Source organism: Leiobunum rupestre, chromosome 2 (assembly GCF_980474605.1).
Source record: "Leiobunum rupestre chromosome 2, qqLeiRupe1.1.hap1, whole genome shotgun sequence".
NCBI classification, from domain to species: domain Eukaryota; kingdom Metazoa; phylum Arthropoda; class Arachnida; order Opiliones; family Sclerosomatidae; genus Leiobunum; species Leiobunum rupestre.
In genome coordinates, this window is record NC_143385.1 from 38,809,179 (window position 1) to 38,834,759 (window position 25,581).

A 25,581-nucleotide genomic window follows, 5' to 3' on the forward strand; every position below is an offset into this window, starting at 1 on the left:
ACAAAATGGAAATTTTCCCATAGAAAATAACATGGGAATCTGACCAATATTAAGGGTACCCCCTGTAAAAAATTTAATTTTTGAAAATAATAAAAATAGAAAATATAAATAAGAAAATAATGAAAAAGTTCGAAGTTGATTAAAATCTTTACAGGGGTACCCTTACATTTGGTCAGATTCCCATGTTATATTCAATAGGAAAATTTCCATTTTTGTATTTTCAAAAACATTTTTGTTTGCCATGGCAAAACGGTTGCTTATGGAGACATTTCCCTTTAGGGTGTTTCAAGTTGCATGAAGCTCTACCAAACCCCCGAGTTTGAACCAAATCGGTGTGTTACACCTCGGGTCGTTTCCTTGTTAGTAAACTGAAATAGTGAAGTCGAAACGTAGTGAGTGTATAAATATAACAGGCATTTAAAATAAAAGCCGTAATGGCATGATAAATGCCTTTAACAAAAAGCTAAAGAATAAAATTAAAATAAGGAAAGTCCCATACAAAATTATGAAGGAGGAAGCGAATGGTTTTGAAGTACCAACTTAGCATGTGCCTTCGGTCATGATTTTATATTTGTTGTACTCTATAATTTTTACAGTAATAGAAATTATAAAAATACGCTTGCATTTTACCGAAAAATTATTTCGAAATAACTTCACCGTCTTCCGTGTATTTTATCTTCATTTTCACTCCAAAGGAAGTTACATAATTGCTCATTTGGCGTTTTCTCTTTGTTTGGTAGCGTGTATTTTTCGTAAGTCGTGGCATTTTCCTTACACCGTTTCAGGCTGCCTCAACTGACCCCTTTTATTTCGATTTTATTTCATATTTCAATATCGGTGGAAAATAGATTGAAGATAGATTCCGTAATGTGGTGAGTAGAAAATATTTTGAAGAAAACTTTTAAACCCTATACGTGAAAAACATTGCACTTGGTAAAAATATTTCAATATATGACTTAAATTATTATAGGTGTTTCCATAAAATAAAAACTAAATAGCTCTAAATTAACTAATTCCCCAAAATGAGAATAAAAGATGAACCAAGAATTATTTATTTGTAATAGTTGATATAATATAATAAAAAGTGGGCTTGCCCATCTTTTTAAAATGTTGCTTTTACGTCACAAGACCCAGCTTTATTAGTTTATTCCTCGCGACGGTAGCCCGCGCTCGTACATGTAGGCTTGTAAAAGAAAGAGACTGGGACGTAACAGCAACATTTAAATAAAAAGACGACGCAACTTAATAAAAAGAACTATGTTGATAACTTATAAAAATAACAATGAATGTTTTACTCGGCGACACGAGCTCGAATTAATTTTTATTTTCTCGAAATGCCCGATTCTCACGCTGGCTTTAAACTAAATTTGAGAATTTGACACATGTTTTAACATACGAGTATTTGATTAGCGTGTTAGCTTACTTTTTCCTAGAAGGATGAATAGAGGGAGTTGTGGGGATTCCTTATCTATTAATCTATTTTAATTGACAATAAAATTAGAAAAGAAAAAATCAGACAAAAGCTAGTAGAGCCTGAAGTTATCAGTACTTGGAATATAATGATAATGGCAAAATAAAAGATTTAAAAATTATATGTGAAACATTTGCTTATTGTTGAGGGATCACATAAAGAAGCTTCAATCAGCGTAAACACAACGAGTTTAAACGACTGAACGCAAGGGGACGCGGCAGGTTATGAAAACAAGTTGTTCAGATATTCAATTTTACGACAGAAAGTGATATTTTAAATTGCATTTTTATTTGAAATCCCTGTTTTTAAAGATGTTGCGAAATTGAAGTACCTGATTTTAAAATTAAATGAATAAAATTTTCATTATAATATAAAAAACATTTTTTTCACTTTTAAATTTGATGGTGTTACCAGTTGTTGGTCCTTTATGTTAGAGGTTTTAATATTTACAATTTTCTTTTACCTGTAATGTGAATTCCTTCTAAAATGGCAGACTTAAGGGCCGATAACAGATTCCATTTTCTCGTGCGCGAATTTTGACCCCCGAAATATTGAATGACAGCGTGGATAGCTTGACCGACGGCTCTGACTGTTGTTGAATAGAATATATACAATGAGCATAAAAAAGGAGGTAAGTCACAATACATGGAATGGTCCAGGCGGTCACTCAAGCTGTCAGAGATGTCAATCAGTTGTCACTTGTCAAAAAATTAAGTACAGGATAAGAGGGGTGGAAATTCGTTCTGTTCTTGGTCTTTAACTGCCTTTTATTATGGCACTCAGATGAGGCATCAGGATTCATTTTTACAATCTTTAAGGTATCCATCGAACTTTTCTTCCAACCACTAATAGCATTTCCAAAGCAAATAGAGTTAAGTTCAATAAGACCAAACACCAATTTTACTTTAAATCTACAATCCGTTAATGAGTAATATGGTTCCAGGTCATTCTTTCTTTTTCGCTTCCCTTCTCCGAGATTTCTGGTATTTAACATGTCGAAACAGCGGTTAAATATTGTTATGAAACTAACGGTTTCCGACGCTTGATCTACAACCAGTACTTCTATCCCATAGCCACTGTTTAATTCATAATTTGAGTTGCAAACTTAAATTTCATGGCGTTAGAAAGGTCTCAATGTTGCAAGGTTATTAGTTATTTTTGGACAAAGCCTCAACTGTGATTGACAATCCTTATTGTACATTTCCTGGACATGTGCTTTCCGTTCTTCCTGAGCAATAGGGACATCTTTTCTCCACTATTCGCAAACCAATTTCTTACGGGTTTTACTAAATGTGGAGTATTAGATATATAAAAAAAATTATAGGGTCCTTCATGGGTGCGTATATATTCTTAACTTTAAAACCGAACCCCCTTTCCGAATCTTAGTGCGTGCTCTTTCAATAACTTTCTAATTAATAGATGATTTATCGCAAATTACGGTCAAAACTCTGAAATGGTTGTTTTCCAATATTTAAATTGCTTGATTCAAAATATAATATAGTTTCTACGATAGGGCCATTCTGCCACCACCGACCTCATTGCGCTCGCAGCTACCTCGGATAAAAGTTAAGAAGCTAAATGAAATTGCCATGTACTTTATCACGTGGTGAAACAGTCGGTTTTATTTTGAATTTCAGATGTTTTGTACGTTAGAAATTAACATTTGTATGGGTAATAAAATTTTTATTATTATAATCGAAGTACTAAGCTGTGATATTTTGACTAATGCAGATCTAACTATAAAATGTCGAAATTTTGACTGATTATTAAGTGGTAAGTTAAAAATAATGAGGTTTATCATATTTCAAGTACTCAGCCTTTAAATATTTATAGATGATGAAATTGATAAAGATCTAAGCACAATACCTTAAGCAGTATTAACTAACGTTTTTAACGTTCCAAAATCACCACCCAAATCACAGTATCAATACGTTTATCATTAATTTACAAAGTGGTTCTTAACCTTTAAAATTTCATTTTAGAATTAAAGAACCTATTAAAAAGAAAGTTCCTAAAATAATGTCCGAGAATGATTTCGAAGAATGTTTTGTCGATCTCCCTTAAGAAACTACGAATAACATTAAACAGAGTTTGGTTCTCGTCAACACATTAGAAATGGACCATAGGCAGTCAACCGATTCCACTTCGACGGAGACAAAAGGCGGGTTATTAAGCCCAGCAAATGAGGCTCTAGAGTTCTTTGCGACACCGTATTACAATAAGAAATGTCTCAAAAATTAGAAAAGCCAAGCGGAAGCAATGATTACGTGCACCGAGAAAAATGTCTGTAATATTTTAAAAGATTTCGATTGTGCATAAGCTTTAACAAGTTTTCATGTCAATTGGAAAAACAGCTTGTGTTTTTGAATATACCGAAAAAGGCGGTGTTTTTCACCAAATGAGTGTAGCTATTACAAACAACTGTAATTTTTACGGAATCGTTGGGCAAATTGTTATACACAATTTTAACTGTATTTCTCTACTACGATAACCTGTTTTATTTACAAAACAAATGCAAATATAAACTTCACTAAAACCATTTTTGCTTAAGGCCCTAACAGCCACTGATCCCTCTTTTTTGGGATTTTCCAAAAACACGTGACCACCACGCGGATGGTCGATACTTTCCCCACATTCCCTCTAGCTACTTTGGGTTTTTATTCTGTTCGTGGTTTAAAATGTCTATTATAGCTTTTAGTGGTATTCGCAAAACAGTTCCTTGTGTTTTTAATAAATGGGGGACGGCAAATATGAAATAAAAGTATCTCTCTTCGGTGGAAAATCGATTTCGACATTTATACGGCTCATTTTTCGTGCCATTACAGGTAAAAACTCTTCTGTTGATTGATGCACCATCGTCAACGATACAAATTATAAAACCGCACATTTCTAAACGCTGTACGTCTTAAAAAATGATGCTTTCGAGTTTATCACTGGTAATACAGCGTGTGGCAAAATGAGTTATTGGAATAATTACTTTAGTACATATTCCTCTTAACATTAAAAGAAGTACGTGCCATGTGAGCTCTTTTTTCTTCTTCTAAATCTTGAAGTTCTAACGCAGCTATTTTGGCATATGTGTCATTTAATTCAATGTAACCGATAATGTCACCAGAGCTCTTATTGTAAAGAATGTCTTCTTAAATTTTTATTTCGTCAACCATTATTCCGAAGTACTTATCAAGTTCAACCAAATTTTCAGGTTTAACGGTATTCACTAGATCTTGAAATACTGCATCGTGAAAAACGGGAGAGCTGGTTATTTCAAAGTGTCAGTTTATCTTAAGGTCCTGTGTAATTTAGTTTATTACCTAAACAAATATGCGCTCAACTGAAATACGTGAGGATTCCATCTACGTTGTTTTGGATTCGGTTACTTTAATATTTGCAATGGTGTTTTCACGAAAAGAGCAGCGAATGACTCATCTTTTCGCTTGCTCTCTTGCTTGAACTTCTTTTTCTAAAACGGACAACAATAGGTCATTTTCATCCTGATTTTGAATTCGGTACCCCGGTTTCAATATAATATTTTTAATTTTTCGGTCACGAGTTGCATCTTTGTTTTGTAAGCTAAGAATTATTGGGTTTTGTTTCTTAATCCTAGAAATTGAATTCCTCGAAAGAGTAATTTTTATATCTTTTTCGCACGCCACCAAAAGCTGAAACACGACCGTGTAGGTTTTATACTCGATGTTTTGCAGTTCTCAAAATTCCCTTGGCAGATTTGCAATTTAAACAGCAAATACTTTTAGGTTAACATTTAAATAATTGGCCTTGGTTGTTTTCGTACAATAATACGCTCCTTTGATGAACCGTTTCTTTTACACGATGTACACTTTCTTTATCCGGGAAACCCCGAAATAGTTTTCTCGAATCTAAATTTCTTATTACTTTGTAGAGAAAATCACTATCGGAAATATTGCTAGGAATATTTATCCCGATAAATCTTTCAAATCGTAGTCAAGCACTTCAATAGTTATAAGGCCAGACTCTGCCACATTCACTTTTGGTACGATGCTGTTGGTGCTTTGGTTTACCATCCCAAGTTGCAATACCTCCCCAAGTCGCAATGCTAACCACCCCGACGGAGGAATGAAATGAATCAGTTTCACATGCTACTTCTTTGGTTGTATCACTTTTACGTATTGAATAAGTATGGTCATACGCATCAACGTCAGATGTGCTTGCATCAATTTCAAAATCCTAACGAATATTAAAAATTTTGAATTACTACTAATTTATTGACCATAGACAGTGTAGTTGTTAACAAATTGGTTTCAATGTGACATTCACATCCAAAATATAAAAAAAGACAAAATTATATATTGTTCGGCATCAACAAAATGTCATACAATATTAAATAACGTACATCTGGTATTAGTTCCTCGTTGCTTTGATTTATCATCTGGTATTTCCAAAATAGCTTCCGAATTGGAATGTTCTACCTCATTTCCTCGAAAATATGATAATCAGGGGTTCACTGGATCTAGGTACTCTAACGAAGGTCCAATGCCACTCACAAAATATCTCGAACATACAAACGTGTAATACGTCACGCGTTTCACATCTAAATCATTTCTATTTACACATTTAAGCCACCTGATACACTTTTGTAGCTTATAATTTGGTTTCGAGGACGGCACAAAGAAAACATTTTTCATATGTTATTTGCTTAGACACTGTATTTGTAACCAAACGTGCATCAAATTTACAGCATGTCCAATGGTTAGACAACTTAAGAAGGTAAAAGGTGATAATGCCTATGAAAAAAATAATTGGGAAATAAAAATGTGGTTCCAGTGCATATATAACCAATCTAAAATAATTGATTATACGTAAATTATTGTTCGTAGATCTTGATACTTAACTTAAATAACCGAATCTCGTATTTTACAAATTAGAAAGAATAAGACTGCGAGAGCAGACGACGGAGCTGGCTGAGAAATGACGTATTGATCACATAGCATGCCCCTGAAAAGTCGAGCGCCCATGTCCCCCCCCCCCGACTCTAGCCCCCACGAGCATTCTCTTCAGTAATTCCCACTAATTCGTCCATGGCTTGGGGAACCTACTGGTATTAACCGCGGGGTGGGGGCTCTGAGGACTCGTTTCTAGAGCGGGGTAAGGATAAGAGGGTGCTTTTCGTAGGGGCGGACTTTTGCTATTATATTATTACAACCGGTGACGTTTTATGTGTCTCTCTGTCTGACCGAACTAACACGGACGAGATCCTTCACGTGTATAGGGCCGTGTTCTACGTCTGTCTTCCGTTACTAACAAGGAGATTACCCGAGGTGTTTATGCCAATTTTGTTCAAAGTCGGGCGCAATGTAGACCTATATGAGGTATGAAATTTCCTAAAAGGAGACGTTGCACTACCCATTCGATTTGCCTTAGCAACCGAAAATGGTTTTGAACACTTATAACAAAAAATCTCCATTTAAAAAAGCACGAGCTACGAAAATTTAAAAATAAAATAAAATCACGAAAGAGGTAAATGTCATTAAGTTTGGGTAAATAAGAACATTGTTTGGGTAAAATTGTAACACTTTTTGGGTAAAATAATGAAAAATTATATTTTTTCCTTAAGTGGTCAAAACCATTTTCGGTAGCCTAGTAACAGAGACCATAGCACCGGAGGCCTATCATCATAGTGCCCTACGCCAGCGTCCACCTAGCCCAGACAGGTGACAAATCCAGCATGGGTAGCAGTACCCTACTACTGATGGTCGCACCTTTGACGCAAGCCACTCAACCCAGCAGAAGGAGCAGCAATGGGTGGACCAATCCCCACTTCGCACACAGCAGTGGGATTAAGAGTAGTTGCTGAAACAAATCCCGCCGACACCCTACCTACGTAGGTAAATAATCAACCGTTTGGAGAGAGCTCCTAAAGGGGAACAACGAGAACACAGCAGTCCAAGTAACCCAGCACAGCTGGCACCGGAGATCCCAGTGTGACTCCAAAAGACCCTCATACGGAGGCCCGCCACCCCACAGCAGGCTACCCAATCCGCCGAGGCGGCCAGTTTGCACAGACCCTCTCCGTTAGCCTGAGCCGAAGCTCAGTATCCAGCCCAAACCTAACCGAAGTCGGAGGTGGAGATAGGACCATTTGATCTGAGTTAACATCTCCCAGTGCGCCACCGCCCTTATGGGTTATAAGAGCCGGTCCCCAACTCCCCGGTAAAGCCACCAGTTATTGCACACTCTAACCCATTTAGGGCAAGACGTTTCCGTAGTAATAGTCCTTTCATAATAGTCATTTCTGAAAAGCATCGGCCCGGGAGGCCCGTCAGCATAAATTCCATTTTATTTCTATACTCCTACTTGGCGAAAGCTATTTGATTTTCGTTAAAATAGACATATGATGAGTGAACTAGCAAATAAAATCTTTAGCATTTAAAAGGACGCAGCCCCGAACTCTATTTTTGGGTAATGGTCCTTCTTCATCTGCGCCCTAGTGGTAATAATATGTACAATTTCCACGATATGTTAACAACGTGGAGTATTTAAGTCAAATATTAATTATTATCTCAGTCCATTAAGAATCGCAACGTAAAACAATCATTAAATTGCGTAATAAACAAACTTTTAAAGATTAAACTTACTATTAGGCCGAGGTAGCACGTGACTAGGGCGCCATTTTTCTAGGGGCCCCAAAACTCTGATGAAGCCGCACGGTTGAAGTTCTTTTCTTGCCCCTTATTAACTGACCAGCCCGTTAGACAATTCCAAGGGGTGCCGAATGGGTAAATCCGCCCCTGTTCTTACGTTACCAACGATAGAATATCTGTAAAGTCACTTTTGATACTAACCCTTTATATCCTTATTTGTGATAGCTGGCATTTTATAACAGGTCTGATTTAAAATATTGCATGCAAGGCCGCTTCACGCGGTCAAGTGCACGCGACGTAACGATCTGATGAGCACGTGCAGGCGCCCTTGCCTGTACTATTTTAAATTAGGCCTGTAATGAAATGGCTGACTTCGTAAAAGAGTGTATTACTTGAAAGTTTTTAAATAATTGCGGCGCTCAGAGATTAATGAGCTTGCAGAATAGAGAGCCTTGTTTTATGATGTTTTTTTAATTTAATTTAGTTTTAACTCTAAGACCTATCGGTACGAGCTATTTTTAATTTTCTACAAATTTGCTTAGGGTTTAGCTCTTTTATCCCTTTTCATAATGGATCTACTTATTCGCTAATTTTTCATCCTTTGTTTTATGATAGTCGGGTGCACATTTCCTGGAAGAACTTCGTCAATAAAACGTTTGGGCCTCGGATATTAGCTTAGCTGGTTAATGATATCCCCATAACAGCAATGTAAATATGCACTGAGTAGTGGAAATGGTTCATACGGAACAGTTTGATCCTAAATTTCGTATAAACAATGGATTTATGCTAACAGTTATTAAAAATAGACCAGTAGGTAAACGAAAGAATATTATCGCCTTAGAAAACTAGTTATAAGAATATCAAAAGTTAGGCCAGAGATTCCAACAGTAGACCGGTTTCGCCCTTTTGGGGCTCATAAGTACTGTGTAGGAACTCTGGCTATCCTCGGAAATATGCCGATATTAGTAAACTAATAAACATTCAGAATGCCCTATATTCAACGGAAGCCCGAGCGTAAAAGATGTCTGCTGAATAGCGACCGTCATACAATAATTGGTGAAGAATTTCACTATAGGTTGCAATGGACTGCTCACATATAGGGCACTCTGAATATTTATTTGTTATAGGAAATCTCGCTCTCCACGACTACTACTATTCATCCTTTAAGCTATTTCATCATTTCACCTACAACTCAAAGAGACAATTTTACTCGATAATTTTTCATAGAAACAATTTGTTTAAAACCTACCATTTCTGGAACAGGTCTATAATGCGAAATAGTTCAATTTTTGTTAACTGTATTATTTTTTATATATGACTTGTACCATTTCGATATAAAATGGTATTGAATTCGTTTAAATATTTTATCAAATAATGATTGACTCATCTGTACAGTTATGAGTTGTCTGTAGCATAATCTATTTTGCTATGCTGTATGCAGCACCAACTTAAGCAAAGCTTCGTCTGAATTAGCTATGTGAGTCAATGTTATCCTAAAAATAAATGTAAAAACTTTTTCTTAGTGATATTAACATACATTATTATTATTATTATTGGCGTGTTTTAAAGCCACTCTTTTATAGAGAATCCATTGTGTTGTCCTTCCTTTCAGTGAATTACTGATAGTAGCCAAAGATAATTATTATAATGGGAAAGATAACCCGTTTATTATTACAATTACGCTGCGAAGACAGCTGGTTAAATGTTTGCGTTCCGAGTTAACCATATTTCGATATTCCAAACCTCAAATTTAAAACAGGAATCTGGAGCCTTAAATAGCTATTTTCAAATTAGCTTAGGTAATAGGAATTTAAACGGATAAGCGTTTTCCAATAAATAAGGCTAACCCAACACCGTATAAATTCTTTTACCATTTCTGTGTTGTATATGAGTATGAAATTTGGCAATCCAAAGTTAGTGAAGATAATCTAAAGCGAAGTTAGTAATTTTTAGAAGTTTTATGGAATAGAAATTTGTAGAAAGGTAAGATCATTTATTTGCTGTGTTTGTTCAAATGAAAAAATGCTCCATGTACTGGCCTTACTGTAGATATACCATATTGCTCAGAAGAAGAAATTCTACTTGTACCAGGCTTATTTTAGACGAGTGGATTACGACTGTAGTTCATTTATAAGCCATAAAAGTGCATGTTCGAGGCAGATTCTACCAACAGAAAATTTCCCTACAAACCAATAAAGCATGTATAACGTTACGACTGATAATAAACTGGTTTTAATACCAATCGACGAAGTTTTAAATTATTCGGGGACTTTTTCTTAATTTTCAAATGTAAAAGCTTTGAAAGTTAATTATATAAGCAATTAAGCAGTATACGTAGTGGAATATCTCTCTCTCATAATTTATTATTATAAATTTAGTATAGGTTAAAATCAAAATGAAAAAAATATTTTCAGTTTAATAGCTAATTTAGTTGACTTATTGATCATTGAATCTATTGTGTTTTCTAAAATCTAAGTATATTTTCTACCAAAGTGGCTCTTCTGAGTGCCTGAGGTTTAATATAAGTTCCAAATCCTTCCGTTTAAAATAAAATTAATCTACCGGGCTTGTAAACTTGTTTAACATTAAACGTAGTATACTAAATTTACAAAATTATTGCACGACGGATACTTCATGGTTCAATATTTTATTAAAATTAAAGGTTTACGCTAGCTTTCGTTTCGAAACCCCTCTTCAGGCGTTCTGTTGTAAACAGAACGCCTGAAGAGGGGTTTCGACCCGAAAGCTAGCGTAAACCTTTAATTTTAATAAAATATTGAACCATGAAGTATCCGTCGTGCAATAATTTTGTAAATTTAGTATAGAACTTCCACCATGGTTATAAAATTAAATATTTATGATTAAACGTAGTCATTCCTATTTGGACTGCAGGTGCCGAGTTGTGTGTGACAATAAAGTTCTATAAAAATATCAAATGTTATTTTAAGAGACTTATTTTAGTGCAGTAGTCCATGATATAAATGAAATGCACTAGAAAAGTCTTCAATCTTTAGCCAGACCTATTTATTGAGGTTGTAATTACTATTTATATGTCCGATGACTTATCTATGAACTTTTCTGCGAGTGTATTGATACCTGAAATAAAGCTTAACCTACTTGAGTTTTCCTTTTTCTTGAGATGTTTTAAATATTCGGCTTCCCATGGAAATATTCATATTGTTTTAAACAAGAGAATAGTTTTAGTCTAAAGCGGCTATTTTCACAGGACTTGCAATTATTTTAAAATGATCTTAACCTTCATTCTGTTGCCTCTTCTTTACTGGAGCTCGTTTGCGCAAGACGACGAAATTGAATATGATTACATTATAGGTATGTTTTTCACACACAAGTTATTGAAAATTTAATGTATATTCAGACCCATTTACTTCAAAAACTAAAAGACTAATTTTCATTTACCGTCACGTTCAAAAATCCTTTTTGACAATTAGTTTACGAAATTTCATGAAAGATATTTACTAACCTCTTATTATTTACACCAGCCTACTAAGTTTAAAATGGCTTTAGTACATTTTCAATAACAGTAATTAAAGGATATTTTCCGAATAGTTGGGGCGGGGTCAGCTGGAGCCACTTTGGCGAGCAGACTTTCTGAAGGCGAGGATGTCGAAGTTCTCTTGATCGAAGCGGGTGGTAAACCTTCTGTTACGAGTGATATTCCATTGCTCGCGATAGCATTGCAACAGACACCGGAAGACTGGAATTACACTACGGAAGTACAAGAATTCGCTTGTCAAGGATTCGAAAACAAAGTAATGGAATTTTAAATACCATTTTTCAAATCGAAGTGGCTTTTTGGGCCGACAAATTTGGCCGAAATAGCTTCGGCCTTTTAAAATAGGAGCCTAATAATCGGCGTGATTTGATATTTTAGAACTGAAGAAATAAACCCCATTGCTTCAGAATTATTATGATTTAATTTAGATTATTTAACAAAAGTTAAACAATAACATTTCCTTGGAAAATTAATTAAAAGATATTACCATAGTGCATCGCAAAATGAAACAGGCCTAAATTCACCTGCAAAAGGAAGGGGTTCACCAATGCTGGCTACTAAAACAGAGGATTAGAAAACACGTGAAGGAAATTAGTCATCAGAAGGTGGTAATGGTTTAAATCACCCAAAGCCGAATCTCATTTAATCTTTTTCTTTAAAATGTGAGTAGTAATTTAAAATAATTATCAGGAATTTTTTTTTAATTTTTAACAGAAATGTTATTACCCTCGTGGAAGAGTGCTGGGTGGTTCAAGTACTATTAACTACATGGTGTATGCTCGAGGCAACAGAAAAGATTATGACATTTGGGCGAAGAACGGCGCGACGGGCTGGAGCTACGACGACGTTTTGCCCTACTTCAAGAAAGCAGAAGGCTGTACCATCATAGAAAATATCGATGACGGTAAGGCTATGTCGGTTTAATGGATTACTATCGATTGGAATTACATCTCAGTCATAACATAATATCGATTTGATTTCGCTGAAAGAACATGATACTTCCTTGACATGAGCATAAAATAAGGAATTACTGAGGACTTTTTATTAGGAGCTATAGGTCAACTATAAAGTTATATATGCCCAATTTTATTTTTTACATTTGCTCCTTAAATGTTCTTTATGACTATGTATACTTTAAGTTGGAGTGGTGCATTACTAAAACCTAAAAAACAATAAGTGTGTCTTAGAACTTTCGCCTCGCAGCAAGAGGAGCCGGGTTCGATCCCAACTTGTGGCACTGGGTGAAAACTCGGAACTACTCGTTCTGCGTTGAGTTTGCAAGTTCTCTCCCCGCTGGCTTAAGGGGTTTCCCCTTCTATAAAAACTTGTAGAGGTTAACGGTAATAGCTAGTGTAGGAAGCTGTTGGCTCGCGTGGCATGTAGGGCTTGCTACCACCCTCCTACGCATTGCAACCTGACCAGCTGTTTAAAGGCATAATAAGTCGCTAGATGACTTGGGCCTAAGGTGGTGACTTGGGTATTAGCCTAGCTGATTATTATTATTAATTTGTATGTAGTGATAAATTATAGTCAGCTATTCCGTAAAAGCATAAGTTAGCACAGTTAAATTAAATGAAACCTGCGAAGCAACTTTCAACGTAATTGGCATTTACCAATGGCTCTAATGATTCAAAAACGTTACCGATTGTAGTGCGATGGATGTTTTAAAAAAATGGCAGTCACCGTGTATTTTGTTTAATTTACGGCAAAACGGTCCAGTTTAGTCTTCTAGTACTTAGGAACTCTTTCTGCTTCTAAATTTTCGTTTTTTTAAGAATCTTGGCTTTCAAAATTCAATCATCCTTACACATATCTGCGATTTATGTTTTTATCGAAATTTTGTTGAATGGACTGTTTTGCATAGCCCGAGATAAGAACCCTTACGAAAATTGATAATAGGGCAGTTAATTTAATTGAAAAAGTATATTAAAAATTGGGCAGATACCAATTCGCCTTTGATCGAAAATTTCGACCCATAACGTGTTGTATAACAATGAATTAAATTCAACTTTATTCCGATTTGATCCAAATCATTTGATCCAAGTTTGACAACGGATCAAGTCACTTTTGTAAGGTGGACGCTCATATTGTTATGAAACTCAGTTGAACCATAGAACAAACCTTGAAGCTGATATTTCCGACGTAATGTTACATATGATAAAAGTGAATACAATTATAAGTAATTAAGTTAACGAAATATTTATTTGTAAATTATTGTTGAAACAGAATTTCATGGTCGAAATAGACCGTTGACAGTTTCAAATCCTCCGTATCGGACGAAACTCGAAGATGCCTATGTGGAGGCTGCCATAAGTCTTGGAATACAAATAAGAGACACCAACGGAAAATATCAAACTGGTAATATAGTCTTCATAGTTAGAAAAAATATCTTAATTTCTTTTTAAAACTAATTATGTAAGGAAATAGCAGGTGGCTTTAGATTTGAATATTTCTTAATTAGCTTGAAACTTTCAGCTGATGTACAGAGATAGTTTTAAATAGGCAGACACCTTTAACTATTTTAACCTATATTTCTTCTAGATTTTCGATTCCGTTAAGCAGTCTAATGTACAATCTTTGACTTTTGTAAATTTTATTTTGTCCGCCGAATACTGAACCGTAGCGAGCGATGCAAGATTGAGCAGATATAGCTTAAGCAACATTTATCCTCAGTGAGACCATTGAACCCTTTAGCAGCCGATACATTTCTTCAGTCGTTAAATCAAAACAAAATCAAAACTAGGGAACTTTAAACAATACATGGACATTTAGTTTGATTTATAAGAATCAGCTGTGGGAGATTCGAATTGAAGTATAAAATCATTGATTAGCTTAACAGTTTAACTATAAAAGGTTAAATTAAAAGAAATATTCATAAATTGCCGTCCGCTTTACCTACAAATTGCAATAAAAATTATATTTCTATGTCAAGTCCATGAAATTAGGGTTAAGGTGGACACTTACGTAAGTCGTGAAATAGCCTCTTAGGCAAAGAAGCACGAAAATAGCTTTCCACTAAAAAACCCTTTTACAGTCTGCTATTATCATAGTCCCAAATATAAAGGGTGAAAAAATTCGGTAGCTTAATTTTATGAGTGGACCGTTTCCTCGAAATGTTGTCTACCCATTTTGCTCAAAGTTTGTGTTTTTCAGGTTTCGCTACAGTTCAATCTACAACAAGGTCAGGATTCAGATGTAGTACGGAAAAGGCTTACCTCAGACCTGCGTACCACAGGAAAAACCTTCGTATATTAACAAACACTTTGGTTACAAAAGTAATTGAAGCTAATTTTAATATATTTGTAAACAGTTCCTCTAGATTATCTATTCACAAAACAGGCATTCAACAGTTTCCCGAATTATAAAGCAAAATGTTTAGCATGGAATAAACTTTTACTCACTATAGAACAATAATAAATTGTATCTAACCCCTGAGTGAGTGATAATTTTAAATTTTGAACTAAGATCGACTAGAAAGTTCATCGATAAGCGCTCCCATTTGATCGAAACCTAAATTAATAGTATGATCTTCCATTTGATCTAAGCCTAAATGAGTCGTATGACGTTTCATTTTCTCGAAACCTAATTTATAAATATGAGGTTCCATTTGATCAAAACCTAATTGATTAATATGACGTTCCATTTGATCAAAACCAAATTGCTTAATATGACGTTCCATTTGATCAAAACCAAATTTATTAATATGACGTTCCATTTGATCAAAACCTAATTGATTAATATGACGTTCCATTTAATCGTCAGCCCATTTTCGGCGTAAAATATCATCGACCAAAAAATATGTATTATATTTGGAACTTATCGATGGTCGAGACTAAAACACTCCTGACTTCTTTTGAACATGAGAATGCTCAATTAAAGGAAAAGTCCAGTTTGGGTAAAACTTGGGTCTATTTGAAAGATCATGTTTAAATATAATCAAAAATATCAGTCGTAAAATTGTATCTTATTTTAATGACGAGAAATTAATTAATTTTTAATGAAATTTACCCGCCAAGCGAGCTGCCATTTTCTTTAGCCTTCCCTCGGCAGACCGCACGCGGAGCAAGCGCGCGCAGGGAACAGAGTGCTGTTATAGCGCGAACAGTGCGTGATTGAAGTCCTAAAACGTCACCTCGAAACAAAATGGCAGATCGCTTGGCGGTAAATTTGGCTCGTTTAAAAATTAATTTCTCGTCATTAAAAAAAGATACAATTTTACGACTGATATTTTTGAGTTTATTTATACATGATCTTTCAAATAGTCTCAATTTTTAATCAAACTGGACTTTTCCTTTAAATATTTGACGTCCTGATGTAAATCCTCTGAATATTAGACGCGTCACTTTTCTATATTATTGCACCCTGGCGCATTTGATCCTTGATGGTTTCCGCTTTTCTAACAGCTTATAATCGAAGACAAGGAAGCACGCGGAGTGCATTATTGCACCGAGGGAGTTTGCCAAAAAGCCAAAGCCAAAAGAGAAGTAATTCTATCCAGTGGTGCAATAAACTCACCTCAAATTCTTATGTTATCAGGTATCGGGCCGAAACAGCACCTTGAAAAGCTCGGGGTAACGGTTTATATTCTATTTTATCGCATATCGAACCCAATGAATAATAATCTCCATTTGTAATAGATTGAAGTAGTGGCTGATTTGCCAGTTGGTCAGAATCTCCAGGACCACGTTTGCACTACGGGGATTCACTACACAATAAACACAACAGATTCGTTCGTTTTGTCTCGAATCCTCGCCGAAGAGTTTCCCCCAGGAACTGGTAAGTAAAAATAGTTTTTTATTATTTTAATCGTGTAAAATTATCATGCCTTATGTGGCCATGGGTCAAGTTAAAGCTCTAAATTCCAAGTGTGTCCGAAAATATGAAGTTTTGAAAATACTCCGAATTTGTAGGTTTTCTACTTTGCAATATACGTACCCCTAATGGTAAATATAGTTTTTACAACTAAGGCTACATTCATGATCGATTCCCCTTTTTTCTACAATAAGGGTCTTTTTGATATTCTTAAACCATGGAGGGTCAATTTCAAAGTGCAATTATGAACTAGGTCATATTCCGATTTTAGTTTTGAGTAGCCTTTGAAATTAGCTTTCCTTATGATAAACAAGTTTTTTCTGATATAATAATAATAATAATAATAATAATAATCAGCTAGGCTAATACCCTAGGCACCACCTTAGGCCTAAGTCATCAAGCGACTTTGAAAGCCATTGATTCAGGTGGCCGGGTTACGATGCGTAGGAGGGTGGTGGCAAGCCCTACAAGCCACGAGAGCCAACATCTCCCTACACTAACTATTAACGTTAACCTCTCAATTTTAAGAGAAAATGCAAAATATGTAATTACGAATAGTCACCTTAACGAAACTCGGAATATTTTTATTACTTGGGCGCTTTTTCACGTGATGCAAACTTCTCAAGCGTCTACTTGAGTAAAATCCACCCTGTTATATTACCATTTATATCACAAAAACATTACAATTGGTAACATCAGCTCCTTTCTATAAAATTTAGAATGAGGTTAAGCTATTAATGCGATAAAAGAAATGTATTTGTGCATTTGTCATGTAATATTACAATAAGCTTTACGAATTTTTTAATATTTAATTACTTCTTTTACAGGACCTCTAACATCTCCTTGCACGGTTGAAAGTGTTGGATTCGTCAAGAGTAGATTTGAGAAGGAGCCCGGTGATTTTCCTGATATCGAACTCATAATGCTGTCAACTTTAATCACATATCCGTTCATAAACCCTCAGGTATTCAACGAAGAACCTCCATTTATCAGGGTATATTTTACTAAAAAGTCCAAAGGCCGTTATTGATATTTAAAATTGAAGCAAAATCTAAATATTTGGAATTATTTTTGTCTTCAGTTACACATGTAAGGAAATTAAGTCCATCACGTTCTTTAAATTTTAATCTATAAAATCATGAATGCCATAATTCACCTTTATGGTTCCTATAAGCATTCTTTAATTTTCCGTATAGTTAATTTATTCCATATTTACTTTTCATAAAAAACACCCACATGTCGCATTTATGAATGATTACTTTACATTTCATAATAGATCTGTATTTGTCATCAATGTTACGAACTTCACTAGATGAGATTCAACACCTTAAATTCTAGGCATACCGATACAACGGTTTGCTAATTGAATCTAAAATAACGTATTTAAATCTACTAATGAGGAAATAATTTAGATATTTTTATAGGAAGTCATTTACATTTTTGCTTTAGGCATTATATCGTGAGAAACAAATCTGGGCACAATCGTTTACTATCGCTACATATTGACTTTACTCAGAAATCCAGAGCTATGCATTCTTGGATTAAAAATATTTTATTATCTAGGTTTCTTTATCTGTTCGAAAAACCCAAGTCGTTGAAGAACCAAATTAGACCTTTTGACTAAATCTTTCCTAAACTTCCAAACCGTAGTGTCTCTGGTTAAAAAGTCTTTAAAATCTTTTTTGCAACGTTTTCTCAGCGTTCGGACACAATCTTTACGGTAATGGTGCAACAGAGCAACTTTTGGTTCGACATTATAAGTCATGCACTTACCGCTCCCAAAGAAAGTAAGCGGAAAATGATTGTGAAGCCAAACAGTTCGGTCCGTGTTGTGAAAACACTTGACAAATCTTAAAGCTTTGGTGTAATTTGTCGAGCGAAATACGTGTCCGAGTATGTGCAAATACCTTGGAATAACCAATTTGTTAACTTTGTCCTTCATATTGATGTCTCTAGGTATGTCGTCAAAGAAATAAGCGTTGCGGAAATTGTAGCTGGCACGCGTACAATTGTTTACTTCCATGACTCTCTTAACGACATCTTCCATAAGATCGCGCCATCCTCGGTTGATTCTGGGCAGAATAACTTCGTCGATGTCTAAAAGAGCGAGGTACTCGTATCTGTACAAATTCCGATATAGACAGTCGTTGTAAGATATTATTTGGTTTTGACGATTATTCCCTAACTTAGCCTTCAAATAAAGATGTCTCAAACCAGACAAATTGGGTTGCGTCCCGGGAAGGGTTATGGGTCTTAAATCAATGAAGTTCTCCATTTGATAATAACGCAAAACTTTGGACATGTTCGGATGAACGTCGAGTTCGTAGAGAAAGATTTTTTCGGCGCCTAGTAAGCGAAGCAACTCTAGCCATTCCACTAAGCGAACGCTCCAGTCTTTGTGGGGAAATTCGAGATATTTTACGCAGACGGCAAAGTGTCCTCGCTTAGCGATGTCTGAGTCTCCTGGTAGAGACGATGTTGTCTTGTAGAAGATGTGATTTCTGAAAGTGAAAGTCGTGACGTTGTCGGGCCATTTCCAGTTTCGATTTAAGTCAACTTCGTTGAAAGGCTTATTGAAGATAACCTTCAAGTTGTTCGTCTGGTGGTTGCACTCTTCTTCAACCAACGAAACGGAAACTGGGATTCTTCCGTCCGCTTCGCCCCGCGAGACAGGACATGAGATCAAAAATGGTTGTAAAGTTCCATCCATGTTATTACCCCATTTCGCACGCCAGCCGTAGGTGTACGTTACTTTGCTAACAATAGGCAACTTTAAACGGTGGTGTCTATCAGGTGTGAACCATAATAAGCAAAACGTTTGAGGTGGTTGCACTCTGTTGACCATCCCAACGATTCGTACTTGAGGAGTTGAACCACCAAGAGGGCGATTATCGTAGAAGGCGCTATACAAGTAGAATTGCGAGCCGTCCTTGGACACCAACATTTGCCAGTAGATATTGTTAAAATTTAAATCATAGAGACTGGGATATCCGGGGCAATTGGAAGTTGTACTCATGGCTTTCCGTCTCGTTTCATTCATGGACCAGTATTCTTTTGGGATATTAGTAAAATTATCGTACTGAGACAACAATTGTTCCTCCTTTATTTCTGACGGTGGAAAGCATATTATTGGATTACTTTTTTGAACTGATTTAAACAGAACTAAAATCAAAAGAAAGCAAATTGCGATACACATTAAGAACCCGCATTTACAGATACGTTTACGTTGAATTCTATTCGGAACGAAGGCGAAGTAACGGTAGAAGGATGCACATACCATAATCCGTTTGATGACTAGTATTTTAAATAGTTGTACTTGCATTTTGAAAGAAATAATTCATCGAGACTCTTTTCTACTTAAAATTGGCTCGTAACAGCTTTTATCAAATTGTATAAATTTCATTTTGTTTGGCTAAACCTTGCTCCTAAAAATAATTTTCGAAATATATGAACTTTGAGATGTTCGTTACCCAACATAAGTTCCGCTTCTGTGATTGCGATTAATTTATAAAATAGGGTATATATATGACAGCATCCATATAGATTCAACATTATTTATCGATATTATATTTTCGATATACTACTCTAGGGCCATCTATAGTGTAATATTGTTAACAGTGTGACACGGTGCGATGGTAGTAACCCCCAATTAAAGTTTATTATTAGTTACTTAATAAAAATACTAAATGAAAGGGCTTTCAGACACAAACAGAGCGAAAAAAGCATGAAAATTATCTACCTGTGAGCAAATCTTTCTCCATTAAAGCGTAGAACGCAGTGTTCCAAATAACCGATTTTTTAACAACAAATTCCAGAGAGTGCGTATAATAAATATTTGTACATATTTCGTTTATTCAGAATACCTGGATTTGTCAAATCTTAATATTTTTTTCATGCGACCGATAGCGGACAAGTTAGCTTCCTATTGCGTTTTGGACAATTTTGACTTTTACATTAGATAGATTATGCTATTCCTATCGTGTAGGATTTCTTAGATGGCGATGGTTTGCGTAAAACTAAAGATACCAAACGAAAACCATCTCAAAATGCACAAAAGCAGCCATCTTTGACTGGCTTTAACTCCAAACCTTTCACTATGGGTAGACCAGAAGTGATATAATTTACTACGGTGAAAAATCGTTGTGATCTTTGTTAATTTGGCAAGCACTGACATGTATCTATGAAAAAAAAAACATTTCTTTAATATAGCTCAAATTTAGCTAAGATTTGGGCGGTTTTTGGGCTGGAAAAATAAAATGTTTAAAAAAAATACGAAACTGAAATTTACTCAAAAATATATTTTTTCACCTTTTTTATTCCAAAATAAAGACTCTGATGACGTTTGCGTAGAAAGTTGAAGGGTGTATCTTACAAAGGTTGCTATTCTAAAAGGCAAAAAAATACTCTTTTGAGCAAATTTAAATTTCGGAATTTTCACCGTAATTGCAATATATCACTTCTTGTCTACCCATAGGGAAAAGATCTACAAAATTGGCTCGCAAAGTTACGTCTGCTGGTGAAAACAACCCAATATTAGGACGGCCTCTTTGTTAATACCACGAAAATGCATTTTCGATGTTGTAATTAATCAACTTACTTTATTGAACTACTCAATGAAAATGCTTAATATTTTACTGTCGTATTAATTACTAATATATGAGTAATATACAAGATAAATTCATCGAAATTGTGAGAATGTAATATTTATATCGATATTTACATATGGTATTGTTTTAATAGCAATTTATAGCGTGGTAAAAAATATAATACCAATGCCTAATTCTATTTCACTGATCAGTAATCAAAATATTATTGAGTATCTTATATGATGAAATATAAATTTCTTAAGTGATGTAATAGAAAAATTTTATATAATGAAACAGATATAATATGTAATAACTTATCTTAACTTCGCTAAATTGTCAAACTCATACAGTTGATAACGTAGACCACATCGAACTGATAAAGACACCAGTTTGAAATTAATGTTTGGCCGATTTCAGTTCAATTTGTAGGTATAAAATCAAACACGCATGGTGTTGAAATTCCAAGCGTAAATAGATAATTTCATGTGTAACAATTCAAATGTCTTTGCAGGTTAAAGCTTTCTTCGAGCCATACGCAAACAGGGACGTTTTCACCATAATGCCAGTAGTATTGCGACCACTGTCTATCGGAAATATCACTTTGAAATCGAGTAGTCCCACAGACTCTCCTCTAATTAATATCCCATTTTTGAGCAACCAGCATGATTTGAAAATACTGGTTGAAGGTAATGCCTTTTATTTCATTTGATAACTGTTAAAGAAAATAAACGAAATCTCAGCGACTGCCGACGCGATAGATACAAATAGAATCAATCTATGTGTGGTTTACGAGGCTCATTTCTTAAAAAAACTTAAATTTAAGTAATACCGTCAATGGAGTTAAGTTTGTAAAAGCAAATCGTTTACGGTAGTTAGAAAATATCTTATCCGTCAGTACATGGACTTTTTACATCGATATTTCATTTGGTCAGCTGGTCAGCCGATATTTTAAAATACTTTACACCCTTTTTAAGTAATTTAACATTTAGTAAAAATGTTAATTCGATACCTCATTACCTGATAACTTACTTATTCAAGCGAAGCTAATGAAAGCTATAGTGTGGTAAATCAATTTTAAGCTAATTAAAGACTATTTTCAAGTATTGATATAATCAAAGGACCTTAATTCGCTTGTGTTCTTTTAAGTTTGGGTTCCGTCTTTGCAGTTGTGGTTTAGACAGTAAAATATATGTGACAGTATTCGGTCTGAAGGATTGGTTTTTTTTTTCGAAATTCCGATTTTATAATTATTTTTAAAAATAAAAAGGAATAACTTGAAATAAAATTATATTGAAACTTGAAGACATAAATTTTATTAAATGCAAAATTGAAGAAATGCTGTTACATGGTAACATCACTGGATGAAATTCCATCGCTTCGTTTTTTGAAAACGATTTATTTAATTTTCAAACGAGAAATTTAATTTCACCTTCTGTTTTAATTTAATGGAGTTGAATTCAATTCGCCAATAATGTTAATCTGAAAATATTCTATAACCGTTTCTAAAACCATTTTATTGTTATTGATTTTTATTTCATTTATGGTTTTACACGATTCTTTACAGGAATGAAGTGGGCCGTGGCGCTGGCTGAATCCGAACCTTTACGCCGATTTGGGCCTCAAACTCTGAAAGGTTCTTTGCCAGGATGTGAATCCTGGCAAATTAATTCACAGGAGTATTTGGAGTGCGTTGCTGCCCTTCTTTCAACTACTGTTTATCATCCAATCGGAACTTGCAAAATGGGAAACCCGGATAAAGATTCCACTGTGGTTGATCCGGAACTAAGGTACGAATAAACATAGTGGTTGATCCGGAACTAAGGTACGAATTAATATGGTGGTTGATCCGGAACTAAGGTACGAATTAATATGGTGGTTGATCCGAAACTAAGATACGAATTAACATAGTGGTTGATCCGGAACTAAGGTACGAATTAATATGGTGGTTGATCCGAAACTAAGATACGAATTAACATAGTGGTTGATCCGAAACTAAGATACGAATTAATATGGTGGTTGATCCGGAACTAAGGTACGAATTAATATGGTGGTTGATCCGGAACTAAGGTACGAATTAACATAAAAGCAAATCGACAAATAAAGTCTTTGACTACCGTGAAACCCTAGAAAAAATTAAACAAGATAAAAAGGTCAGCAAAAGTTGGGTTTGAGAAGGGAAAAAATAATGGACTCTATCATACAGTGGCCTAAAGAAATTGGTCAGATTGGGAAGGGAAATCTCTTGATAATATATTAAAAATCCTAACTATCCTTAATTTTCTTAGTCCCTTCACGAAAGGTGTCTTCTTATTGGTTCCTAAAAAAGTCATAAACAGTAACGAAATTAGTTGAACAACAGTAAAAATAATTCGGGGAGATATGTAACGTAATTTAGACAATAAACTCTTATCTGAATGCATCATGTCCAAATGCATGACAACACTCGAACGTCCAGTTTCATGTTGAAATTTGGACCATTTTTAAGTTAAAAGTGAGCCACTTATAATAATTATTTTTAATTTTAGAGTGAAAGGGATTGGCCGACTGCGAGTGGTGGACGCGTCAGTGATGCCAAGCATGATTTCGGGTCATACCAACGCGGCGACAATTATGATCGCGGAAAAAGCGGCTGATATGATTAAAAATAACGACGAGGAATCAGGCGAATGTCGAGCTTCCAAGTGAAATGAGACTTTATGCTTCATAAGTATATTTAAATACTGACAGAGTATTTTAAATTCGTTACAAAAATAATTCATAATAAAGTATTTAATTGAGTAGTGAGACAAAAAAGTTGCAATAAAATAAATTTTTAAAATTTCATATTATGTCGATTGTGTGAAACCAATTTTTCCCCCAAATGTTACAGGCCACGAGAAATAGCCAAAACATTTTAAGTGTACAATATCTTATAATTTCTGAGTATGATTGACAATTTTCCAATTGAAAACATTTGCCTAAAACCTACATGTACCTAATTAATTTACTTCTCTCTCTCGTTGATTTTTTTTGAAAGGAAAGCGAATCAGTACTTTGATACCAATGTTCATAAACATTTATACACTCCTTGACTTGTATATAGAATATTATAGAGAAAAAGGTGTTCGTGACCACTGTTCGAGAAACAAGTGTCGCTTACGGTCAATACGTTAGCTCTCGCTTATGATATGGTTCATTGTCCAGTGGCTAGCCTCGGCGAGGTGTTTATACTTTAAGGGCCTTGTTGTAAGTCTGGGGAGAGCACTTAATTTTATATTTTATTTATGCTTTTATAAATCAGTTAATGCCTTTTAATCAGGATGCCAGCTTACAATTCGAAGGAGTTTGGTGCCAAGCCCTTCGTGCCACGCGAGCCATCAACTCCCTACACTTACTGTGGAACGTTCACCTAAACAAGTTTTTATGGAAAGGGGAAACCCAATTACTCGGGGTGAAACACCTTGTAACCAGTGATAAGAGCACTTTTAATGTGGAAGTAGTTGTACCGCGTTTTCAACACGAGATGGGATCAAACCTGGATCTTCTAGCTGCGAGAACGAACGTGCTACCCACTTATGTTCTCGGTCTGAAGCAAAATAAGAATTTAGTTACCGTTTAAATTATAAATTATTAAAGTTAACAAAATATTTTTATTTAAAGTTCCAAAATTTACATATGGGCTTAGTCATACTCCAATATTATGAATATAAAACAACTCCTTTTTTATTGATTTAATTTTATTTTTGTATAATTGCCAAATTGTAGTGTACTGCCTTGTAGGTGCTACTCGCACTAATGTTGTCCACTCTAAATAAAGATTTCATTTCATTTCATAAGAAATATTATTATTATTATTTTTAACTAAATAAAAAGAGTTAAGATTTTATTTCCAGAGTTGGAGAAAAGAAACCCTTTTGGGTTGGAATCTGAGTTCGAACTGACCTTTTCATAGAATACGTTTACAAAATTCCGGAGGAGAAGCCTCCGTTTCAAAACGAGGTGTAATACACACCTCAAGAAATCCCCTGTTTTCTCTGAAAATTGTACAAGAAGGGTTAGAGAGAGAGAGAGAGAGAGAGAGAGAGAGAGAGAGAGAGAGAGAGAGAGAGAGAGGCAGAGTTTGAGTTTTCAAATCAATTCAATGTAAAATAGTTAGACAAAATCGTTAATATACAAGGATAAAAACATTATTAATAATAACCGTTCATAAAATTTTAAACATATATGACACTAATTATTTATATAAGGATGAATACAAATCAAAGTGAACAAAATTAGTTATACACAAATATGAAAATAAAATTTGAAACTTGGCAACATTTTTGAAGATTAGATACATTTTGCATATGCTCGAGTGTTGAGATTTACTAGAGGGTGGAGAATAGTACTATTCTCCACCACACTACCCCCTTTTCGGCTTTCCGTTGCTATATGCAACGCGTTTTGAAATTTTTAATGTTAAGGCTTAGTTTATCTTTTAGATTTGACAGTCGCCAGCCAGATTTCCCGCACGGTACTGATGAGTACCAAATAGAACGAAACCGGTCTACCGTTGGAATTTCTGGCTATTTTATTTATTTTTAATTTAGTTTTTTACTCGAA

General features: G+C 34.9%; 1 protein-coding gene across 1 annotated transcript; it reads left to right on the top strand.

Annotated features, from left to right (window-relative positions):
* The first annotated feature begins 9,972 nt into the window (after positions 1-9,972).
* LOC149957485 (glucose dehydrogenase [FAD, quinone]-like) lies at positions 9,973-23,795 on the top strand. The gene is made up of 12 exons (XM_090164822.1): positions 9,973-10,071; positions 11,315-11,418; positions 11,656-11,858; positions 12,317-12,506; positions 13,829-13,960; positions 14,756-14,877; positions 16,006-16,173; positions 16,240-16,378; positions 17,242-17,378; positions 21,512-21,686; positions 22,565-22,787; positions 23,526-23,795. Exons 2-12 carry the CDS (start codon positions 11,334-11,336, stop codon positions 23,683-23,685), a joined length of 1,734 nt encoding a protein of 577 aa, XP_090020948.1. The 5' UTR covers positions 9,973-10,071; positions 11,315-11,333; the 3' UTR covers positions 23,686-23,795.
* The last annotated feature ends 1,786 nt before the right edge of the window (positions 23,796-25,581 follow it).